General features: G+C 45.4%; 1 protein-coding gene across 2 annotated transcripts in view; it reads left to right on the forward strand.

The window, feature by feature from the left end:
* The window catches only part of ADAMTS7 (ADAM metallopeptidase with thrombospondin type 1 motif 7), a 62,437-nt gene that overhangs the window by 20,581 nt on the left and 16,892 nt on the right, over positions 1-24,964 (forward strand). The window contains exons 7-8 of one of the 2 annotated variants that reach the window (XM_061394667.1): positions 120-269; positions 1,396-1,539. In XM_061394667.1, coding sequence (XP_061250651.1) covers positions 120-269; positions 1,396-1,539 — 294 coding nt within the window. The remainder of the gene's footprint in view (positions 1-119; positions 270-1,395; positions 1,540-24,964) is intronic. The other variant, XM_061394668.1, reaches the window with a different exon arrangement.

The following is a 24,964-nucleotide window of genomic DNA, read 5'->3' on the forward strand; positions in this document are numbered from 1 at the left end:
TTCTTGCTCCCGCCCTCCCTCAGAGTCAGCAGGGGTCCTTCTCTGGCCCCCTCAGCTTGGGAGGGCCTGGCTCCAGGCCAGGTCAGTCTGAGGGCCCCCCCCTCTCTCTGCATGTGCAGGAAGGACCTGTGTGCGGCCATGAACCAGCCCTGCGAGACCCTGGGCCTGTCCCACGTGGCGGGCATGTGCCAGCCACACCGCAGCTGCAACATCAACGAGGACACGGGCCTGCCCTTGGCCTTCACCGTGGCCCACGAGCTCGGGCACAGGTACCCTGCCACCCCCACTGCCACACTAAGAACCCAGCCTCACCTCCCAACCTGGAGGCACCAGCCAGCCAGGCTGATGGCCCATGCAGTCCCAGGGAAGGGAGCCCTGTCTTGAGGAACGAGCCCAACCTAGCCACATTCTGTCCTTGCCCTGTCCCCACCCCGCAGCCAGGCTGCTTCCCTGTTACACAGGAGAGGACTAAGCCTTAAGTGGGATTGAGATGGGCCGGAAAGTCACCATGAGTCTTTGTCCCTCCCGGTTGCCCTCAGCGCTTGCATCTTTGACTCTTGGTCCCTGCCACCTCCCACCGCATTCCTAAATACTCTGCGACCCTAGGCAAACTCCCTGCCCTCTCTGGGCCTCTGTATGCTCCCTGTTGGTTGAGGGAGTTGGATTCAGGGATGTGAAAGGCTCCCTCTGTTGGACACTTCTGTGTAAGGCTGTTGTGCCTAAGCATGGCCCCTGCCCTCAGCCATCTGTGCCTGGACTGTTTAGCTGTGAGTATGGCAGCATCTTAGATGGTCTAGGAGCCCACGAGGGCAGGCTCACAGAGAGCGCTGTTGGTCAGAGGGGTTGGCTCGTCACTGAGGACTGAGTGAGATAGTGTTTCTGAAAAGAGCTTAGTGTGATGCCTGGCACATAGGAAGAGCTCAGCACACATAATTGTTTTCGTGTCTTTCCAAGGATGGTCTCCGAGACCTTTCCTGTGGCGTGGCAGCTCGGACTCCCTAACTCCACTGCACAGCCTTGAGATAGGACCTGGGGTGGGGAGGAACCCTGTCAGACTGTTCTTGGTGCCAGTGAGGCTGCGGGGGCCACCATGGGCCCCCTGGGTGCCACCTGGCCGGCCATTGTTGGCCAGCTCAGTGCAGGCGCTGGGCTGCTCTGTGGTCCCTGGTGTTCAGTTCAGGATCAGCTGCTGGAGGGCCCCGGGCAGCTGGTTGTCACACCCACGTTTTACCTTAAGGAAACGGAGGCTCAGAGATGGGGTGTGACTTTCCCCCAGCCACACGGTGGTTTGGTGGCGGAGCCAGTACCCGGCACCTCGCAGACCCCTGAGGGAGGGAGTGGGCTGGCGGGCTTCCCGCCGGCTCACCCGCCCCTGGGGCCTGTGCTCTCACACAGTTTTGGCATTCAGCATGACGGAAGCGGCAATGACTGTGAGCCCGTTGGGAAACGGCCTTTCATCATGTCTCCACAGCTCCTGTACGACGCTGCGCCTCTCACCTGGTCCCGCTGCAGCCGAGAGTACATCACCAGGTTCCTCGAGTAAGTCCCTCCCAGCCCCGGGCCTCTTCCAAGCCGCTCAGGTCTAGGTCTGCCGGGGCAGCACCTTGAAGGATGCGCGGGAGCCCATAGAAGTATAGCAGGGAGAGGAGTGGGGTGTTCCTGGTACAGGACGCATTGGTAAAGGCATTAGGACGCGAGGAGCGCGGGGTGGTTTTCAGAGCACTGCAGGATATTAAGTGAGGCTGCTGCTGCTGCTAAGTCCCTTCAGTCGTGTCCAACTCTGTGCGACCCCATAGACGGCAGCCCACCAGGCTCCCCTGTCCCTGGGATTCTCCAGGCAAGAACACTGGAGTGGGTTGCCATTTCCTTCTCCAGTGCGTGAAAGTGAAGTAGCTCAGTCGTGTCCGACTCTTGGCGACCCCATGGACTGCAGCCTACCAAGCTCCTCCGTCCATGGGATTTTCCAGGCAAGAGTACTGGAGTGGGGTGCCATTGCCTTCTCCATAAGTGAGGCTACAGGAGCCAAAGCAGGACAGAAAAGGAAGGTGGAGGAGGCGCAGAGCTGGCCGTGTGGCTGGTGGGGGCCAGTGAAAAGCGGGAAAGAAAGTGCCCTTGAAGGCGCTGAAATGCATGGCTTTACCTTTCTATTGTGTTCTCTTAATTTGCTATGGTATTTCAAATTTTACTATTTAATGTTTTAAGTAAAGACAAATTAAAACATTTAAATGATTAGTGCAAGTTTTTTTTTAATTGAGATATAGTTGATGTGCCATATTATATATTTTCAGATGTACAACAGTGATTCACCATTTTTAAAGGTTATATTCCATTTATAGTTATAAAATGTTGGCTGTATTTCCTATGCTGTACTATATATCCTGGAGGGCATGGCAGCCCACTCCAGTATTCTTGCCTGGAGAATCCCATAGACTGAGGAGCCTGGTGGGCTACAATCCAGAGGGTCACAAAGAGCTGGACACAACTGGAAGCACCTTAGCGTGCATGCACACGCACAATATATCCTTGTAATTTTATGCATCGTAGCTTGTACTTCTTAATCCCCTGTCCCTAACTTGCCCCTCCTCCCTTCCCTCTTCTCACTGGTAACCACTAGTTTATTCTCTCATCCGATTCTTTTTTTGTTGTAATCATTATTTGTTTTATTTTTTAGATTCCATATTGAGTAATATCATACAGTATTTGTCTTTCTCAGTCTGACATTTCTCTAAGCATAAAATCCGTGTTGTTGCAAATGGCAAAATTTCATGCCTTTTGTGGCTGAGCAGTATTCCGTTATCTGCTACATGTTCTTGATCCAGTCATCTGTTCGTGGACACTTAGTTTGTTTCCATATCTTTGCTGTTATAAGCGGGGCTGCTATGAACACTGATGTGCATGTATCTTTTCAAATTAGTGTTTTCATTTTCTCCCCCGTATATACAGAGTAGAATTGCTGGGTCACACGGTAGTTCTGTTTTTCGCTTTTTGAGCCATACTGTTTTCCACACTGGCTGCTCCAATTTACAGTCCTGCCAACAGTGCACAAGGGTCCGTTTTTCTCCTCATCTTTGCCAACGTTTGTTATTTGTGTTCTCTCTGATGATAGACATTGTGAGGTGTGAGGTGATGCCTTGTTTTGGTTTTAATTTCTCTGATGATTAATGACGTTAAACATCTTTTCATGTGTCTTCTTTGGAAAAATATCTATTCAGGTCTTCTGCACATATTTTTAATCTGGTTGTTTTTTTTTTTGACAGTGAGTTGTATAAACTGTTAATATATTTTCAATATTAACTCCTTCTCAGTCATGTCTTACAAATATTTTCTCCCATCCAAAGGTTGTCTTTTCATTTTGTTGATAGTTTCTTTCACTGAGTGAAAGCTTTTAAGTTTAATTAGGTCTCGTTTGTTTATTTTTATTTACTTTGCTTTAGGAGACAGATCCAAAAAAATTATTGCTACAATTTATGTCAAAGGGTGTTCTGCTTATGTTTTCTTCTGGGAGTTTTATGGTTTCCTGTACTACATTTACGTCCTTAATCCATTTTGAGTTTGTTTTTTGTACATGGTTTGAGACAGATGTTCTAATTTCATTCTTTTACACGTAGCTATCCAGTTTTCCCAGTACCACTTACTGAAGTGACTGTCTTTTCTATTGTATATTCTTGATTCCTTTATTGAAGATTAATTGACCATAAGTATGTGGGTTTATTTCTGGGCTGTCTGTTCTGTTGATCTGTATGTCTGTTTTTGTGCCAGTATCATACTGTTCTTTAAAAAATTTTATTAAAGTATAATTGATTTATGTGTTTAATTTCTGATGTATAGCCCAGTGATTCAGTTATATATATATTTTCTTTTTCTTACTTGGGTTTCTCTTACCTTGGGCGTGGGGTATCTCTTCACGGCTGCTCCACCAAAGCGCAGCCATTGCTCCTTACCTTGGACGAGGGGTATCTCCTCACCGGCGCCCTTCCTGACCTTCAACGTGGGATAGCTCCTCTAGGCCCTCTTGCACCCGCACAGCATCAGAAGGCAGACACACTGAAACTATACTCACAGAAAACTAGTCAATCTAATCACACTAGGACCACAGCCTTGTCTAACTCAATGAAACTAAGCCATGCCCGTGGGGCAACCCAAGATGGGCGGGTATTGGTGGAGAGATCTGACAGAATGTGGTCCACTGGAGAAGGGAATGGCAAACCACTTCAGTATTCTTGCCTTGAGAACCCCATGAACAGTATGAGAAGGCAAAATGATAGGATACTGAAAGAGAAACTCCCCAGGTCAGTAGGTGCCGAATATGCTACTGGAGATCAGTGGGGAAATAACTCCAGAAAGAATGAAGGGATGGAGCCAAAGCAAAAACAATACCCAGCTGTGGATGTGACTGGTGATAGAAGCAAGGTCCAATGCTGTAAAGAGCAATATTGCATAGGAACCTGGAATGTCAGGTCCATGAATCAAGGCAAATTGGAAGTGGTCAAACAAGAGATGGCAAGAGTGAATGTCAACATTCTGGGGATCAGCGAACTGAAATGGACTGGAATGGGTGAATTTAACTCAGATGACCATTATATCTACTACTGTGGGCAGGAATCCCTCAGAAGAAATGGAGTAGCCATCATGGTCAACAAGAGAGTCTGAAATGCAGTACTTGGACGCAATCTCAAAAACGACAGAATGATCTCTGTTCTTTTCCAAGGCAAAGCATTCAATATCACAGTAATCCAAGTCTATGCCCCAACCAGCAACGCTGAAGAAGCTGAAGTTGAACAGTTCTATGAAGACCTACAAGACCTTTTAGAACTAACACCCAAAAAAGATGTCCTTTTCATTATAGGGGACTGGAATGCAAAAGTAGGAAGTCAAGAGACACCTGGAGTAACAGGCAAATTTGGCCTTGGAATATGGAATGAAGCAGGGCAAAGGCTAATAGAGTTTTGCCAAGAAAATGCACTGATCATAACAAACACCCTCTTCCAACAACACAAGAGAAGACTCTACACATGGACATCACCAGATGGTCAACACTGAAATCAGATTGATTATATTCTTTGCAGCCAAAGATGGAGAAGCTATATACAGTCAGCAAAAACAAGACCAGGAGCTGACTGTGGCTCAGACCATGAACTCCTTATTGCCAAATTCAGACTTGAATTGAAGAAAGTAGGGAAAACCACGAGACCATTCAAGTATGACCTAAATCAAATCCCTTATGATTATACAGTGGAAGTGAGAAATAGATTTAAGGGCCTAGATCTGATAGACAGAGTGCCTGATGAACTATGGAATGAGGTTCATGACATTGTACAGGAGACAGGGATCAAGACCATCCCCATGCAAAAGAAATGCAAAAAAGCAAAATGGCTGTCTGGGGAAGCCTTACAAATAGCTGTGAAAAGAAGAGAAGCGAAAAGCAAAGGAGAAAAGGAAAGATATAAACATCTGAATGCAGAGTTCCAAAGAATAGTAAGAAGAGATAAGAAAGCCTTCTTCAGCGATCAATGCAAAGAAATACAGGAAAACAACAGAATGGGAAAGACTAGAGATCTCTTCAAGAAAATCAGAGATACCAAAGGAACATTTCATGCAAAGATGGGCTCGATAAAGGACAGAAATGGTATGGACCTAACAGAAGCAGAAGATATTAAGAAGAGAGGGCAATAATACACAGAAGAACTGTACAAAAAAGATCTTCATGACCCAGATAATCACGATGGTGTGATCACTCACCTAGAGCCAGACATCCTGGAATGTGAAGTCAAGTGGGCCTTAGAAAGCATCACTATGAACAAAGCTAGTGGAGGTGATGGAATTCCAGTTGAGCTATTCCAAATCCTGAAAGATGATGCTGTGAAAGTGCTGCACTCAATATGCCAGCAAATTGGGAAAACTCAGCAGTGGCCACAGGACTGGAAAAGGTCAGTTTTCATTCCAATCCCAAAGAAAGGCAATGCCAAAGAATGCTCAAACTACCGCATAATTGCACTCATCTCACACGCTAGCAAAATAATGCTCAAAATTCTCCAAGCCAGGCTTCAGCAATATGTGAACCGTGAACTTCCAGATGTTCAAGCTGGTTTTCGAAAAGGCAGAGGAACCAGAGATCAAATTGCCAACATCTGCTGGATCATCATAAAAGCAAGAGGGTTCCAGAAAAACATCCATTTCTGCTTTATTGACTATGCCAAAGCCTTTGACTGTGTGGATCACAATAAACTGTGGGAAATCCTGAAAGAGATGGGAATACCAGACCACCTGATCTGCCTCTTGAGAAATTTGTATGCAGGTCAGGAAGCAACAGTTAGTACTGGACGTGGAACAACAGACTGGTTCCAAATAGGAAAAGGAGTACGTCAAGACTGTATATTGTCACCTTGCTTATTTAACTTATATGCAGAGTACATCATGAGAAATGCTGGGCTGGAAGAAGCACAAGCTGGAATCAGGATTGCCGGGAGAAATATCAATAACCTCAGATATGCAGATGACACCACTCTTATGGCAGAAAGTGAAGAGGATCTAAAGAGCCTCTTGAGAAAGTGAAAGAGGAGAGTGAAAAAGTTGGCTTAAAGCTCAACATTCAGAAAACGAAGATCATGGCATCCGGTCCCATCACTTCATGGGAAATAGATGTGGAAACAGTGTCAGACTTTATTTTTCTGGGCTCGAAAATCACTGCAGATGGTGACTGCAGCCATGAAATTAAAAGACGCTTACTCCTTGGAAGGAAAGTTATGTCCAACCTAGATAGCATATTCAAAAGCAGAGACATTACTTTGCCAACAAAGGTCTGTCTAGTCAAGGCTATGGTTTTTCCTGTGGTCATGTATGGATGTGAGAGTTGGACTGTGAAGAAGGTTGAGCGCTGAAGAATTGATGCTTTTGAACTGTGGTGTTGGAGAAGACTCTTGCGAGTCCCTTGGACTGCAAGGAGATCCAACCAGTCCATTCTGAAGGAGATCAGCCCTGGGATTTCTTTGGAAGGAATGATGCTAAAGCTGAAACTCCAGTACTTTGGCCACCTCATGCGAAGAGCTGACTCATTGGAAAAGGCTCTGATGCTGGGAGGGATTGGGGGCAGGAGAAGGGGACGACAGAGGATGAGATGGCTGGATGGCATCACTGACTCGATGGACGTGAGTCTCAGTGAACTTCGGGAGTTGGTGATGGACAGGGAGGCCTGGCGTGCTGCGATTCATGGGGTCGCAAAGAGTCGGACACGACTGAGCGACTGATCTGATCTGATATTCTTTTTCATATTCTCTTCCATTATGGTTTATCAGAGGGTATTGAATATAGTTCCTTGGCCTATGCAGTGGGACCTTGTTGTTTATCCATCCCGTATATATGATAGTTTGTATCTGCCTATCTCAAACTCCCAGTCTTTTCTCCCCCATGTCCCTTCCCCTCTAACCATAAATCTGTTATCTATGTCTGTGAGTCTGTTTCTGTAGATACGTTCAATTTGTGTTGTATTTTAGATTCCACATATAAGTGATATCATATGGTATTTATCTTTCTCTTTCTGTATCACTAGTGTAATAATCTGTAGGTATATCTATGTTGCTGCAAATGGCATTATTTCATTCATGTGTTTAATTTTGCTTTTGTTTCCATTGCTTTGTAGACTGACATAAGAAGACAGTGGTAATGGTTTTGCCTGTGTTCTCTTCTAGGAGTTTAATGGTGTCATCTCTTATATTTCAGTCTGTAAGCTATTTTAAGTTTATTTTTGTGTATGGTGAGAGAGTGTGTTCTCACATCATTGATTTGTGTGTGGTTGTCCAACTTTCCCATCAGCACTTGCTAAAGAGACTATCTTTCCTCCATCGTATATTTTTGCCTCCTTTGTCAAACATTAATTGGCCATGGGTGTGTGGCTTTATTTCTGGGCTCTCTATTCTCTTCTGTTGATCCATATGCTATTGTGCCAATACCACGCTGTTTTGATTACTGTAGCTTTGTTGTATTATTCAAAGCCTGGGAAGGTTATACCTCCAGCTTTGTTTACTCAGAATTGCTTTGGTAATTGAGTCTTTCATGGTTCCATATAAATTTTAGGATTTTTTGTTCTAGTTCTGTGAGGAATGTCATGAGTAATTTGGTAAGTATCACATTACATCTATAGATTGCTTTGGGTAGTAGAGTGGCCATTTTAATGGTATTCTTCCAATCCAAGAGCTTGGGCTATCTTACCATTTCTTTGAATCATCTTCAATTTCCTTTATGAATGTGTTTTAGTTTTCAGCATGTAAGTCTTTTCACATTCTTGGTGAGATTGATTTTTTAAAATATGATTTTAAAAGAAATTTTTGTTTACATTCTTTTTCTGATATTTCATTGTTAGTGTAAAGAAGTGCAAACAATTTCCATTGTTTTCCATACTTTTTTATCCTGCTACCTTGCCAAATTTGTTTATCAGTTCTCATAGTTTTTGTGTGGATTTTCTGTATATACTATCATGTCATCTGCAGATGATAACAATTTTACCTCTTCCCTCTGAATTTGAATACCTTTTATTTCTTTTTCTTATCTGATTCCTGCAGCTGGATTTCCAATATTATATTGAATAGAAGTGATAAGAGTGGGTATACTTGTCTTGTTTCAGATTTCCATGGGAAGACTTTCAGCTTTTCACTGTTGAATATTATATTGGCTGTGGGTTTGTCATAAATATTAATAGTTTTATTATGTTGAGATATGTTCCCTCTATACCCACTTTTGTAAGGACTTGGATCATGAGTGGATGTTGAATTTTATAAAATGCTTTTTTTGCATCTATTATGGTGATCATGTGGCTTTTGCCCTCTGTTGATGTGTGTGTCACATTGATTTGCATGTGCTGAACTATCCTTGTGACCCTGGGGTGAATCCAACTTGACCTTGGTGCATGATGTTTTTTTATGTGTTGTTGGTTTGGGTTTGCTAATATTTTCTTGAGAATTTTTGCATCTAATATTCATCAAAAATATTGACCTGTAATTTTCTTTTTTGGTATTGTCTTTGGTTTTGGTATTGGGTTGATGGTGGCTTCATAGAATGGCTTTGGGAGTTTTCCTTCCTCTTCAGTCTTTTGGAAGAGTTTGAGAAGGATTGGCATAAGTTTTTCTTTGTATGTTTGGTAGAATTCGCCTGTGAAGCCATCTGGTCCTGCGCTCTTGTTTGTAGCGAGTTGTTGTTGTTTTTATAGATTACAAGTGCTATTTCACTTCTAGTGATCAGTCTATTCTGTTTCTTTTTGATTCAGCTTTGGTGGGCTGTATTCTTCTAGAAAGTTGTCTGTTTCTTCTAAGTTGTAGACTTTGTTGGCATATAATTGCTCATACTTCTGCAGTATTGATTGTGATTTCTCCCCTTTCATTTCTTATTTTGTTTATATCTTCTGTCTTCTTGGTGAGCATGGCCAGAGGTTTGTTAATTTTGTTTACCCTTTCAAAGAAGCAGCTCTTGGTTTCATTGATTTTTTTTTCCCCCTACTTTTAAAAAAATTTTTAATTTTCTCTCTGACCTTTATTAGTTCCTTCCTTCTGCTGGCTTTAGGTTTTGTTTGCTCTTTTTCTAATTCTCTTAGATGATGAGTTACATTGTTTATTTGAGAATTGTCTTGTTTCTTTAAAAAGGCCTTTATCTCTATGAACTTCCCTCTAAGAACTGTTTTTTGCTGCATCTCATAGATTTATTATGGTTGTGTTTTCATTGTCATTTGCCTCAAGGTTTTAAATTTCCTTTTGATTTCATTGTTGACTTACTGATTTTCTCAGTTCAGTTCAGTTGCTCAGTCGTGTCCGACTCTTTGCGACCCCATGAATCGCAGCACGCCAGGCCTCCCTGTCCATCACCAACTCCCAAAGTTCACTGAGACTCACGTCCATCGAGTCAGTGATGCCATCCAGCCATCTCATCCTCTGTCGTCCCCTTCTCCTCCTGCCCCCAATCCCTCCCAGCATCAGAGTCTTTTCCAATGAGTCAACTCTTCGCATGAGGTGGCCAAAGTATTGGAGTTTCAGCTTTAGCATCATTCCTCCCAAAGAAATCCCAGGGCTGATCTCCTTCAGAATGGACTGGTTAAATCTCCTTGCAGTCCAAGGGACTCTCAGGAGTCTTCTCCAACACTACAGTTCAAAAGCATCAATTCTTCGGCGCTCAGCTTTTTTCACAGTCCAACTCTCACATCCATACATGACCACAGGAAAAACCATAGCCTTGACTAGACGGACCTTTGTTGGCAAAGTAATGTCTCTGCTTTTGAATATGCTATCTAGGTTAGTCATAACTTTCCTTCCAAGGAGTAAGTGTCTTTTAATTTCATGGCTGCAGTGATTTTGGAGCCCCCCAAAATAAAATCTGACAGTGTTTCCACTGTTTCCCCATCTATTTCCCATGAAGTGATGGGACCAGATGCCATGATCTTCTTTTTCTGAATGTTGAGCTTTAAGCCAACTTTTTCACTCTCCTCTTTCACCTTCATCAATAGGCTCTTTAGTTCCTCTTCACTTTCTGCCATAAGGGTGATATCATCTGCGTATCTGAGGTTATTGATATTTCTCCTGGCAATCTTGATTCCAGCTTGTGCTTCTTCCAGCCCAGCATTTCTCATGATGTACTCTGCAGATAAGTTAAATAAGCAAGGTGACAATATACAGCCTTGACATACTCCTTTTCCTATTTGGAACCTGTCTGTTGTTCCATGTCCAGTTCTAACTGTTGCTTCCTGACCTGCATACAGATTTCTCAAGAGGCAGGTCAGGTGGTCTGGTATTCCCATCTCTTTCAGGATTTCCCACAGTTTATTGTGATCCACACAGTCAAAGGCTTTGGCATAGTCAATAAAGCAGAAATAGATGTTTTTCTGGAATTCCTTTGCTTTTTCGATGATCCAGCGAATGTTGGCAATTTGATCTCTGGTTCCTCTGCCTTTTCTAAAACCAGCTTGAACATCTGGAAGTTCACGGTTCACATATTGTTGAAGCCTGGCTTGGAGAATTTTGAGCATTACTTCACTAGCGTGTGAGATGAGTGCAATTATGCGGTAGTTTGAGCATTCTTTGGCATTGCCTTTCTTTGGGATTGGAATGAAAACTGACCTTTTCCAGTCCTGTGGCCACTGCTGAGTTTTCCCAATTTGCTGGCATATTGAGTGCAGCACTTTCACAGCATCATCTTTCAGGATTTGAAATAGCTCAACTGGAATTCTATCACCTCCACTAGCTTTGTTCATAGTGATGCTTTCTAAGGCCCACTTGACTTCACATTCCAGGATGTCTGGCTCTAGGTGAGTGATCACACCATCGTGATTATCTGGGTCATGTAGATCTTTTTTGTACAGATCTTCTGTGTATTCTTGCCGCCTCTTCTTAATATCTTCTGCTTCTGTTAGGTCTATACCATTTCTGTCCTTTATTGAGCCCATCTTTGCATGAAATGTTCCTTTGGTATCTCTGATTTTCTTGAAGAGATCTCTAGTCTTTCCCATTCTATTGTTTTCCTCTATTTCTTTGCATTGATCGCTGAGGAAGGCTTTCTTATCTCTTTGGAACTCTGCATTCAGATGTTTATATCTTTCCTTTTCTCCTTTGCTTTTCGCTTCTCTTCTTTTCACAGCTATTTATAAGGCCATTTTGCTTTTTTGCATTTCTTTTCCATGGAGATGGTCTTGATCCCTGTCTCCTGTACAATGTCATGAACCTCATTCCATAGTTCATCAGGCACTCTATCTATCAGATCTAGGCCCTTAAATCTATTTCTCACTTCCACTGTATAATCATAAGGGATTTGATTTAGGTCATACTTGAATGGTCTAGTGGTTTTCCCTACTTTCTTCAATTTCAGCCTGAATTTGGCAGTAAGGAGTTCCAATACAATATTGCTCTTTACAGCATCGGACCTTGCTTCTATCACCAGTCACATCCACAATTGGGTATTGTTTTTGCTTTGGCTTCATCTGAGCCACAGTCAGCTCCTGGTCTTGTTTTTGTTGACTGTATAGAGCTTCTCCTTTTTTGGCTGCAAAGAATATAATCAATCTGATTTTGGTGTTGACCATCTGGTGATGTCCAGGTTTAGAGTCTTCTCTTATGTTGTTGAAAGAGGATGTTTGTTATGACCAGTGCGTTCTCTTGGCAAAATTCTATTAGCCTTTGCCCTGCTTCATTCCATATTCCAAGGCCAAATTTGCCTGTTACTCCAGGTGTTTCTTGACTTCCTACTTTTGCATTCCAGTCCCCTATAATGAAAAGGACATCTTTTTTGGGTGTTAGTTCTAAAAGGTCTTGTAGGTCTTCATAGAACTGTTCAACTTCAGCTTCTTCAGCGTTGCTGGTTGGGGCATAGACTTGGATTACTGTGATATTGAATGCTTTGCCTTGGAAAAGAACAGAGATCATTCTGTCGTTTTTGAGATTGCATCCAAGTACTGCATTTCAGACTCTTTTGTTGACCATAATGGCTATTCCATTTCTTCTGAGGGATTCCTTCCCGCAGTAGTAGATATAATGGTCATCTGAGTTAAATTCACCCATTCCAGTCCCTTTCAGTTCGCTGATCCCTAGAATGTCGACATTCACTCTTACCATCTCTTGTTTGACCACTTCCAATTTGCCTTGATTCACGGACCTGACATTCCAGGTTCCTATGCAATATTGCTCTTTACGTCATCGGACCTTGCTTCTATCACCAGTCACATCCACAGCTGGGTATTGTTTTTGCTTTGGCTCCATCCCTTCATTCTTTCTGGAGTTATTTTTCCACTGATCTCCAGTAGCATATTCGGCAGCTACTGACCTGGGGAGTTTCTCTTTCAGTATCCTATCATTTTGCCTTCTCATACTGTTCATGGGGATCTCAAGGCAAGAATACTGAAGTGGTTTGCCATTCCCTTCTTCAGTGGACCACATTCTGTCAGACCTCTCCACCATGACCCACCCATCTTTGGTGGCCCCACAGGGCATGGCTTAGTTTCATTGAGTTAGACAAGGCTGTGGTCCTAGTGTGATTAGATTGACTAGTTTTCTGTGAGTATGGTTTCAGTGTGTCTGCCTTCTGATGCCCTTTTGCAACACCTACCGTCTTACTTGGGTTTCTCTTACCCTGGACGTGGCGTATCTCTTCACGGCTGCTCCAGCAAAGCGCAGCCGCTGCTCCTTACCTTGGACAAAGGGTATCTCCTCACCGCCGCCCCTCCTGACCTTGAACGTGAAGTAGCTCCTCTAGGGCCTCCTGCGCCCACGCAGCCACCGCTCCTCGGACGCGGGGTAGCTCCTCTTGGCCGCCTCTCCTTGTGCATGGGTCCTCCCAGCTTCTGCCCCTGACCTCGGACATGGGGTAGCTCCTCTTGGCTGCCGCTCCTCGGGCATGGGGTCCTCCCAGCTTCTGCCCCTGACCTCGGACGTCGGGTAGCTCCTCTCGGCTGTGCTTGTGCACCGTCACAGTCGCCCACGCTTAGAGATGTTTAGTATTGCTATATTCTTTTAGTTTTTGCTTGTCTGAGAAATTCTTTATCTTTCCTTCTATTCTAAATGATAATTTTGCTGAGTAGAGTATCCTAGGTTGCAGATTTTTCTCTTTCAGGACTTTGAATATATCTTGCCGTTCTCATCTGGCCTGCAACATTTCTGTAGAGAAATCAGTTCACATCCTCATGGGGGTTCTTTTGTGATTTAACTCTTTTTCTCTTGATGCCTTTAGAATTCTCTGTTGAACTTTTACTGTTTTAACTGAAATATGTCTTGGTGTAGGTCTTTTGGATTCATTTTGTTTGGAACCCTCTGTGCTTCCTGAACCTGGATATCTGTCTCCTTCAGGTTTGGAAAGTTTTCAATCATAATTTCTTCAGATACGTTTTCAGGCTTCTTTGCTCTTTCTTCTCCTCCTGGGAGCCCTCTGGGAGTTATGTGTAGATTGGCACACTCTGTTTTATCCCATAGACTCTTATTATATTGCTTTCATTTTTTTCGTTTGGCTTTCTGTCTGCTGTTCTGATTGGGCGATTTACATTATTTTATCTTCCAGATCACATATTTGTTCTTGTGCATTATTCATTCTGCTACTCATTGCCTTTAGCTTAGCTTTCATCTTGGCAAATGAGTTCTATATATTTTCCTTGATTCCTTTTTATATTTCTAATTCATTTTTTACTGTAACTTGCATTTCTATCAATAATCCTTCTTAGTTCCTTCAATATTATCATTATCTTCTTTTTAAACTCAGTGTCTATTAGACTGAAGAAATCTGTTTCATTGTTTTTTCAGGAGAACTCTCTTAATTGTTTAATTTGGAATGGTCCCTCTGCTTCTTCGTTTTACCTGTATTTCTCTTGCTCTATGAGTTTAGGAGAAACCATAATCTGTTGTAGTCTTAGAAGGCTGTTTTTGTGTGGGAGGCTGTGTAGCCTGGGTGGGTTTAATATTTTTGGTGCAAGGACTGTTTTTAGTATGGATCCCTGCCACCTCTTTCCTTAGTATGTGCTGGCCATTATCCCCTTGATAAGAGGTGTGACTGGTGTTGTCTTCAGGTCCTGCACTAGATGTTGAGCTCCTCTGCTCTGTGTTTGTCACTGCCCTGTTCAACTGCTCCCTAATTATTGGAGTAGAAGCCAATAATGTTTCTGAGCTGCAGTGCAAGGTAGGTGAGTTTGGAGCACTCCCACTGGCAGAGGAGCCACTGAGTTTTGCTCTGCCAGAACTGTCCACTGGTGGGCATGCTCTATCACGTCACCCATTGTGGGGGATCAAAAGTCCACTGTTGGCACTGTGCTCGGCCCCCCCTCAACCCTGGGAATGCCAGCAGTCCACCCTGGTGTTTCTCAGGTGTTGTTTTCACAAGGCCTCCAGCGCAGATCCAAGAAGTCAGGTCCCAGACTGCAGTAATCATGTACATGGACTCGCTGAGGGAGCTATGGAGGCAACTCAGATCCTGGCCCAGCCCAGCCCCACAGCATGTGCCCACAAAACCCACAACTCCTAAGGCCAGACCTCCCAGCCACAGGAGCACCCACTGTCTGCTTGAATGTCCTGCAGGTGCTGAATTTACCAAGCTGGCAGCAGAGGTGTAAATCTGCAGCTCACACAGCCAGGGAGAGATTTCAGCCCTGCTTTATAAGTTATGTGGTCCCTAGGGCTTACCTATGATTTCAGCCCCACCTCTGCACATGGGAAACTCACTGGCACCTGGGGTGTGGGAGCCCACTGAGGTGGTGGCTAGAGCATCGGAGCCAGCCAAGGCAGTGTTTGGGTTATGTGGACTCACCCAGGCTGGAGCCCATCCAGGTGGCAGCTGGGGCATGGAGAAATAAGCTGCAAGGGCAGCCCTGCCCCTCCCTTCACATGCCACTTAACTGTGGCACATTGCTTCTATGGTGGGCCCTGGCTTTTTCTGCAGACAACCTGGTTGTATCTGTACCATGCTCCAGCCACTTCAGGCTACTTCCACACAGCCAAGACCAGTCCTTGTTCCAGATCTGTCCTCTAAACCCCAAGTTTCAGCACCAGCCCCTGCCCATACCATAGGATGCTTGTCTCAGGCTGGAGCATGCAGGCTGGTTGCGTTGTCTATGTAGGTCTTTCTGTTCTGCCTGCCACAAACCAGTTGTTATACTCTCCTCTGAGCCTGCATAGTTCCCTTTCTGTCCCCATTGATCTTCCTGAAGGTGAGGGGGCTTCCCAGGGTGTGGGACTCTGTCCTCTTTTACTGTTCCCTCCCAGGGGTGCAGGTTGCATCCTGCTTCCTTTTCTCCTCCTCCCCCCATCATCTTACCCAGTTATGTGGAGATCTGTCCCTTCAGGTGTTTGAGGTCTTCTGCTAGTGTTCGGGGCGGGGGGGGGGGGGCTTGCCAGGTGTCACTAGTGGTATAGAACCTGCCTGCCAATGCAGGAGACATTGGGTTCAATCGCTGGGTCAGGAAGATACGCTGAAGAAGGGCATGGCAACCCACTCCAGTATTCTTGCCTGGAGAATCCCAAGGACAGAGGAGCCTGGAGGGCTATGGTCCATAGGGTTGCAAAGAGTCAGCCACAACTGAAGCAACTTAGCACAGCACAGCTGGTGTTCAATAGGTATTCTGTGAGAATTATTTCATATGTAGATATATTTTTGATGTATTTGGGGCAGGAGCTGAGTTCCACATCCTTCTACTCTACCATACTGTTTTGATTACTGTAGTTTTGTAGTATAGTCTGCAGTCAATGAGTATGATCTCCAGCTCTGTTCTTTCTCAAGATTATTTTGGCTATTTGAGGTCTTTTGTGTTTCCATACAAATGCTAAAATTATTCTAGTTTTGTGATAAATGCCATTGGTATTTTGGCAGAGATTGCATTGAATCTGTAGATTGCCTTGGATAGTATGATCATTTTAACAATACTGATTCTAACCTATGAACATGATGTATCTCTCCATCTGTTTGTGTCATCTTCAATTTCTTTCATCAGTGTCTTATTTTATGGGTACAAGTTTTTTACCTCCTTAAGTAGGTTTATTACTAGATATTTTATCCTTTTTGACATGATGGTAAATTGCTTTCCTTAATTTTTTTGTGATAATTTATTGTTACTGTATAGAAATGCAATAGATTTCTTGATATTAATTTTGTATCTTGCAGCTTTACCAAATTCATTGATGAGCTCTAGTAGTTTATTTGGTGGCATCTTAAGGATTTTTCTGTGTATAGTGTCTTGTCATCTGCAAACAGTGCCTGTTTTCTTTTTTTCAATTTGAATTAATTTTATTCCTTTTTCTTGTGTGATTGCTGTGGCTGGGACTTCCAGTACTATGTTGAATAAATGTGGAGAGAGTGGGTATCCTTGTTTTATTCCTGATCTTAGAGGGAATACATTCAGTTTTTCACCACTGAGTATGATGTTAGCAATGGGTTTGTTGTTTATGGTCTTCATTATGTTGAGTTATATCGCCAACTTGATGGACATGAGTTACAGCAAGTTCCGGGCATTGGTGATAGAGAAGCCTGGCATGCTGCAGCCCATGGGGTCACAAAGGGTTGGACACGACTGAGCAGCTGAACTGATATTCTCTCTATTCCCACTTTTTGGAGGGAATGTTTGATTCATAAATGTTTGAATTTTGTCAAAAGGTTTTTCTGTGTCTATAGAGGTGATCGGAGAAGGCAATGGCAACCCACTCCAGTACTCTTGTCTGGAAAATCCCATGGATGGAGGGGCCTGATGGGCTGCAGCCCATAGGGTCGCTAGGAGTTGGACATGACTGAGTGACTTCACTTTATTTTTTCACTTTCATGCATTGAAGAAGGAAATGGCAACCCACTCCAGTGTTCTTGCCTGGAGAATCCCAGGGACGGGGGAGCCTGGTGGGCTGCCGTCTATGGGGTTGCACAGCGTCAGACACGACTGAAGCGACTTAGCAGCAGCAGCAAGCAGCATAGAGGTGATCATATGGCTTTTATTCTTCAGTTTGTTAATATGGTGTATCACCTTGATTGATTTGCAGACATTGAATTATCTTTTCATTTCTGAGATAAATCTCACTTGATCAGAGTGTATGATCCTTTTAATGTATTGTTAGGTTCTGATTGATAATATTTTGTTGAGAATTTTTGCTTCTGTGTTCATCAGTTGTATTGGTTTGTAATTTTCTTTTCTTTTTGATGTCTTTGTCTGGTTTTGAGGTTAGGGTGATGCCTTGTGGAATGAGTTCAGAAGTGTTCTTTCCTCCAAAATTTTTTGGAATAGTTTGAGAAGAAAAGGTGTTAACTCTCCTCTAAATATTTGTGTAGTTCTCCTTTGAAGCCATCTGGTCCTGGACTTTTGTTGGTTGGGAGTTTTTTGTTTTTAATTCCTGATTAAATTTCATTACTGGTAATTTGTCTGTTCATGTTTTCTGTTTCTTCCTGGTTCAGTCCTAGGAGATTATATATTTCTATATAGGAATTTGTCTGTTTCTTCTGGATTGTTCATTTTATTGGCATATAGTTGTTTGTAGTAGTCTCTTATGATCCTTTGTATTTCTCTGGTATCACTTGTAACTTCTTTTTCATTTCTAATTTTGACCCTCTCTCTTTTTTTTCTTAATGAGTCTGGCTAAAGGTTTATCAATTTTGTTTGCCTTTTCAAAGAACCAGCTCTTTGTTTTGTTGATCTTTTCTATTGTTTTTATTTTCTTTTTTTTTTTTTTAGTCTCTATTTCTAAATGATTAGCCTAAGTTTTACCACTCATCTTTACTTTATGCAGTGCCAATTTTTAAATGCAGATATAGGCACATCAAACTAATATGTGGAGTCACCAAAATGACACAATTCATATTTCATACCTCATATTTATTAGAACTCTTGGTATAGTGCACAAGACTTATTTGACTGGTTTTATTTCACTTGGTAACATGTGTACATTTTCCCAGAACTCTGGATCCATCTTTACATTTCCTTCTAGCCCATCATTTTCAATGCAATAATTGGATACAAGGAAGCAACACAAATAGCAAAGATGATGGAGTTCCTTGGTCATTTGTGTTTCCTAAGACATCATACCTTCTTTCTGCATTTGAAGCAAGTTCTGGTTCAAGTGCCAAGTGTGGCCTCTGGGGCTGTCTTAGACATAATACACTTATCTTGCATTTTCTTAGAGTCTCAATGAATTCTCTGCATTGTGAATCCACTGGGACTCTGCTCATGAGGTGGCAAGGAACAGTGGACACAAATATCATGTATCTCCTCACGCAAATGCCTCTTGTCCCATTAGAACCTCCTTAACAAAACACAAGTTCAAAAATACTGAGTTCAAGATGGCAGTAAGAGAGCTTTGAATCACCTGCTGCACTCTTCCCCATCTATGTTCTTTGGGCAGCAACTTTCAACTTTTCATTCTTTTTAGCTTTTCTTACCTTATTTACTTTCATATTTCCAAAAGTCTTCCTAGAGTGCTGTTTCTTGATTTTTCAGTTTAGATATCATCTGATGACTTGTACAATGGAAGGTTGGAATTTAGCCCCTTTGTGTCACTTCCTGCCCACATTTGCTCCCCCACCCCTGCCACCACATCCCAATATCATGCTAGCATATCTTGATTAAATCCTTGTCTACTGTTTTCTTTATTGTTGTTGTATAGATAATGCCAAACCAAGCGTTGTAACAAAATGATTTTCTTTTTAAGAACCACTGTATTTGCCTAGTTTCCTTTGCTTCTCTAAGTCTTCCATATCCTGCAACAATTCTGCAAAATGTCTGTGAATCCAGGTTTTCCAAAGGCAGTCCCTCCCGTGTCCTCTCACAGTTCCCTTCTTTCCTGGACATACCCCTCGACATCCCTCTATCCTTCTGCTCTCATCTAACCTGGATGATGTCTACTTCTCTCTTAAAATTATTGTGCAAGATCTTCCTGTTTCCTGGGTCTCATGCTACCTTTTTTAGAGGGGTTTACTTCTTTGTTTTGGTGGAGCATATCCTCAAGTAGCCTTCTGAGAAGAGATGTGTAGATTTGCTTGTCTTAAAATGTTTGCTTTTTTTTTTTTCTTCCCTCATACCTGATTGATCTTTTGATAGCAACTTCCAAGTTAAAAGGCTTTCTCCCTCAGAATTTCAAAGGTATTTTTCCTTTGTTTTCTACCTTCCAACACTGCTGTTGACAAGTCTCATACCAGTCTGAGTCCCAAACCTTTTATGTGACCTTTTAAAAAAGTCTGGAAGCTTTTAGGATTTTCTTTATCTCTCTCTCAATATAGAGAATACTCTCTCTCTTTTTTTCCTCTTGGTCTGTGTCTCTCTTTCTTTCTCTTGGTAATCTGAACTTTTGCGATTATGTGCCTTGATTTACCTTGGGGTGGTGATGGGGGGCACTTGCTAGGCCCTTTTAATCTAAAAACTCAAGTCCTGCAGTTCTTGGAAATAGTCTTATTTATTTGATAGTCATCTCTCATTTTCTCCTTCTGGAACCCTTAATATTCAGCTGTTCTCTCCCTTTCCTTTTTTTTTTTTTTTTTTACACTTTTTAACTTTTTTTGACTCATTCTGTTTTCTGAAAGACATCCTTATCTTTGCCTTACAAGCTTTCTATTACATTAAAAAATGTTTTTCCTATTGTACTTTTAACTTCATGAAATTTCTTATTTGCTAAATATTCCTTTTTATTATCCGGTTCTAGTTTCATGGGTATAATATCTTACCTTGTTGAAGTTGTTATTTAGTTTTTTCTTTAACTCCCTGAAATATCTGTCTTTTCTTTGAGTTATTTTTTAGAACCTATCTTTCACGTGAAGGATTTTCTTGAGATGGCATGGCTGTATTCCCTCCGTGGAAGGAGGCGTTGGGCCGCCAGTCGGGAGGTCTGTGGACTAGGCAGCACTGTTTCAAGTCACCGCTGAGGGACTGGTTGGGATGGAGCAGTTTCTTTGGGGTATATTCAAACGTCAGTATCTAGGGTCATTTTTCTGAGTGATTTCACTCCAGAGAGGTATTCTCTAGTCTTTTCCTGGAAGGTGTAAGTCTGACTACAGCTTTCTGGCTCCCAGATGGGGAAGGAGCTTGGTGATTATCTCAGCTTTTCTTGTGCAGACTTTCACTTGTTCTTTTCTCTGTGGGCCCCTCTGCCTCGGGTCTTCCACCGTGCCTAGTGTTCCTGGGCCAGGTCTCCTGGATCACCCTCTCCAGAGAGTGACCCCAGTCCTCTGCCAGGCAGGGAGGTGGCCATGGCCCTGCTCTAGAGGGTTGGGAAGGGGATCTGGGGTCTGATGAAGTCTTACAGACTTTGAGCCAGGCTCTAGTCTTCAGTCTCCCTGGCACCCAGGCCTCCAGGGGTCCCTCAGGTTTCCTGAGCGTTTCCAGTGTCCCTCTTCTGGGTGGTCTCTCTCTGCATGACTGGCTGTCAGCATTCAGTGCTGTAGTAAGTCAGCTGCTACTTGATCATCTGCTTTCCAGCTTCTAGAATTTTGCTAACATTTTTCATCTGCCATCATCACCTCTCCCTTGCCCCTTGTCTTTGTGGATTTATGCCTTGTTTATTTCTTTCCTGTCATCTTAGTGGGGTTCTGGAAGGGCATGGAAATAACTCTATATCTGCTCAATGGGCCATGTTTTTCTAGAAGTCCATTCACAGGGGTTTAAGCAGGGACATGACCAGGTTCTTTGTGGACATGAGAGCGAGGACCCTGGCCTCTGATAGAAGAGGGATTATTGGGTGGAGAGGGGGACTAGAAGCAGGGAAGAGTTGACTTTGATGTTTAAGACCCTGGACTCTGACCCAGGCATCTACCCATGTTGGCAGACAAGTTACACTAACCCTTAAGCCTTAAAGACCGGGGATAATGATGGGACTGTGTCCCGGGTTGCTCTGAGGATTAAATGAGGAGGCATGTGACGTGTGTAGCACGGCGCTGGCCACATGGTTTGCATTCAGTGCCTGGTGACTGTTAGCACTGCTACAAGCGATGTGATAAGGAGCTGAAGCAGGAAAGTGGCCCGGCAGGGAGAGCCTGGTAGAAAATGATCCCAAGGGTCCGTCACCTCCCCACTTCGGGGCTGAAAATGAGAGAAGGGCTGGGAAATCAGAAGAGCAGCCACCCCTGCAGCACCCTGAGGGCTTTTTCCAGCTGTCCCCACCCATGGTGCTGCCCAGCACGCTGGCTTCAGGACAGACAGAAACAGGCATCTCTGTCTTCATTTGGCTGCTGGAATGCGTGAGGGACTTGCTTTGGGGCCTGGGGCGAGGGTGGGAGGAGAAGGCCAGAGCCTGAGCCAGCCAGGGCCTCCCAGAACCTTGGCACCAAGAAGCGCTGGACAGAATGCTGGCAGAGAGACAGACACGTGGCCCATGAAGGGAGCTGGGGAGGGAGGGAAAGTTCCTCTCCCCAAGGGTGGCCGCACTCTCCCCTCTCCATCCCAGAGGGCTAGGCAGGAGAGGGTGCTGGGGTGGATGGTGTCATACCAACCTGACCCCCAGCCCTTCTGCCCTTAGTCTCCTTGCTGGAGGTGGACGGAAGACAGGACAGGCTCCACCTAGACAGGATGGGGGCCGGAAGGGCAAGATTCGCAGAAGGAAGGCACCAAGCGGGGTCTGGCGGTGTTTCCAGGATTTGACGGTGTCTCAGAAGCACTGAGACCACCCCCATTCCCCACTGGACACGACATTCCTTTGCTTCCTGCAGATAGATGCTCATTGGGCCGCACAGACCCAGATGTTAGCAAATCCCACTTGGTCTCAAACTGTGCTAAAGGGAAAGTGGTAGAGGAGGCAGTGCCCCTGTCTTCAAGCCCCTCACCACCTGAGGAGGGCAGCCCTGTGGGGTTCTGTGGGAATCTGGAGAGACGCAAGACATCCTCTCTGAGAAGGCACACCAGAGCTGCTCTCTAAGGACTAAGGGAGCATCATGAGGAAGAAGGATGCTCTAGGTGGGTGCGTGCGTGGTCCAGGGCTGGCAGTGGGGGAATGTGGGTGGGACGGAGAATCTTCAGGAGGTGGTAGTCAGACTAGATGAAAGTTTCAACGAGACTGTTCAGTGGCCAGTCCAAGAGGTCAACCTGAAGAACCCGAAGAGCCTTTCTGGGCTGAGTGTCAATTTAAAGGACCCTGCGGTTTCATAAGGGACCTCTCTTTTCATGAGCTACTATTTAGACCTGGGGCCAGGGAGGGAAGGCCCTGCTTGCTCATGTCTTTGCAGCCGGGGTTTCCGCAGGGAGAGAGGCAGGCCTGATCAAGTATTGTCCCCAACATCCGGTGACTCCCCAACCAGCCCCCAGCAGCGGGGAGGGGAGGAGGCACACAGGTCTCTCCCAGGTGATGGGTAGCTCCTTGCAGTCCTTGAGGTTGGAGTGGCACTTCCGACTGGAGCCATTCACTGTCTGCTCTGACCCCATGTGGGGCTGCCCGGCCCTGCTATAATTAGAGGGGAAGGGCTGACGTGTATCAGCAGCCTGGGGAGCCTGGCGGGGAGCCAACCAGAGGAAGGAAGGGCCGGCTGCCGGCCACCCGCCCGTGTAACTTTTCCCAAGTAGATGCTGCTATTTATACCTCTGTTGCTTGGGATCACATAGGCTGCCTCAGCCTCTTGTAGATGAGGTTGTGAAGGCTCAGAGAGGGTGAGGGATGGCCCAAGGCCACACAGCATCTGAAACTGGGCAGAGTGGAACTTGGGTTTCTGACTCCCTAGTCAGCATCTGGGCCAGAATGTGGCTCTGATTCTGGTGTGGGTCCTACAAAGACACCCCCGGCCCCGACCAGAACCCCCCAGCCATAAGATGGCCCTGAGAGGCTGTTGCTGCCTGGCTTTCCAGCATCAGGCTCACAGGAGCTTGATACCCGGCACATCAGCACTGGGTGCTGGCTGGAAAACTGAATGGCTGGGTGTGCCCCAGGACCTACTTGTGTGGAGCTGAGGCATGTTGGACCCAGTCAGAGGAGCCCCCTGGCTGGGTCTGAATCAGCGGAGTGGGTGAACCCCCCAGTCACATCTTAAATTGTGTCCTACCAGACGAAAAGGAGCCCCAGGGCCAGGTTGACCCTACACAGACTCACACAGACACACACACACACACCCCCCTACCGCTACACCCCCTCAGCTGGTGTTTGGCCCCAGGTTGTGGGTTCAGGGAGCCCCAGGATGAGGCTAGCAATCAGAAACCTCCTTGCTCCCTGCCACACCTCAGCTGCCGTGGTTTAGAACTTCTATTTGAGATGAAGTGTTTGAGGCAGGCTCATGATGGGATGGGAGGGGCTTTTCACTTAGGGTAGCCCAGCCAGTGGACACACAGGCTGGCAGCTGGCAGCCTGGCTGGCATCACATCCTGACAGTCGCTGCCCACGCACATGACACAGGGCACATGGCGCACTGCCATGGACCCTGGATGTGTAAGGAAACAGTGGTGGTAGAGTTTTCTGCTTGGGGGTTGTAAGGAGCAGATAAGAGAGTTCCCGCTCAGGACCCAGAGCCAGCCTGGCCTGCAGTCATCTAGGGCAGAAGACTGGGTCCCACACCTGCTCGTATGCCCCATGTCCATCCTAGGCGGTCTGTTTCCAGCTAACACAAAGGGTCCAGGTGATTCTGGGTGGAGAGGGGCCCCCAGGGTCCTCAGCAGGAGTCTAGTCACTGAGGCTCTGGGTGGAGCCCGGGCCCTGCCACCAGCCAGGGGCCTTGGGAGACCACATTCCCTAGCCAGGGAATGTGGCTCCTCTGAAATCTGGACTCCTGGATCCCGGGGACTGACTGCCCCCCAGCCTCTCCCCATTCAGGCCTGCACGGTGGCCTATTTCTCGACCCCTCCATATTCTGCAGCCCCTCTGTGGCCTGTTGTGTCTCCTCCTTCCCACCTGGCCAGACCCCAGCATCTATCAGCTCCGCCCTTCTTCCCCCACCTCCCTCCATCCTAACCTGGACCCTCTGCTCATCCTGGCTCCCTAACCCGGCACCAGCCACCCTCCAGCCTCCCAGACTGGAAGACTAGGGGGTTTCTGCCTCCCCCAAGCTGTTTAGCCTGGGACCCCAAGTCCCATAGATCCTGTTTTCCTCCTGTTGCTACCAGGAGGGGCACAGGAGAAAATAAGGGAATGACAGAGACTGGCAGGCAGAGCTGCCCCTGGGCTCTCTCCCAGGTGGGCAGCCAGGTAGGGGCAGCCTGCAGGCCTTGGTCCTCGTACAGATCCCCTTGGTCCCAGCCTGGGGTGGAGGGCTGTCGTATCAGCTGTGATGTGATGCTCTGCAGATCCTAGACTGAGCAGGGGACTGAGGCACTCTGAGCAGGGTCACATGTGGGCCTAGTGTTCCAGAAGACTTCAGAGGGAAGGGCCTCTGGGCTGGATCTTGCAGGGGGAGGCCCCACGGTGGAGGAGTGGGGAGACTGTTGGGAGTAGAAGGGACGGTTTGTGAAGAGGCCTAGCCCTGGGGGGTGGGATGAGTTATTTAAATAGCTGGAGTGACCTGGAGATAGATGGGAAAGACTGGGAGCCTTTCATGCTAGGTTATGTCAAAAAACAGGCTGGATGAGTAAGGAGGCTGGAGTTTTCCT

Source organism: Bos javanicus, chromosome 21 (assembly GCF_032452875.1).
Source record: "Bos javanicus breed banteng chromosome 21, ARS-OSU_banteng_1.0, whole genome shotgun sequence".
NCBI classification, from domain to species: Eukaryota; Metazoa; Chordata; class Mammalia; order Artiodactyla; family Bovidae; genus Bos; species Bos javanicus.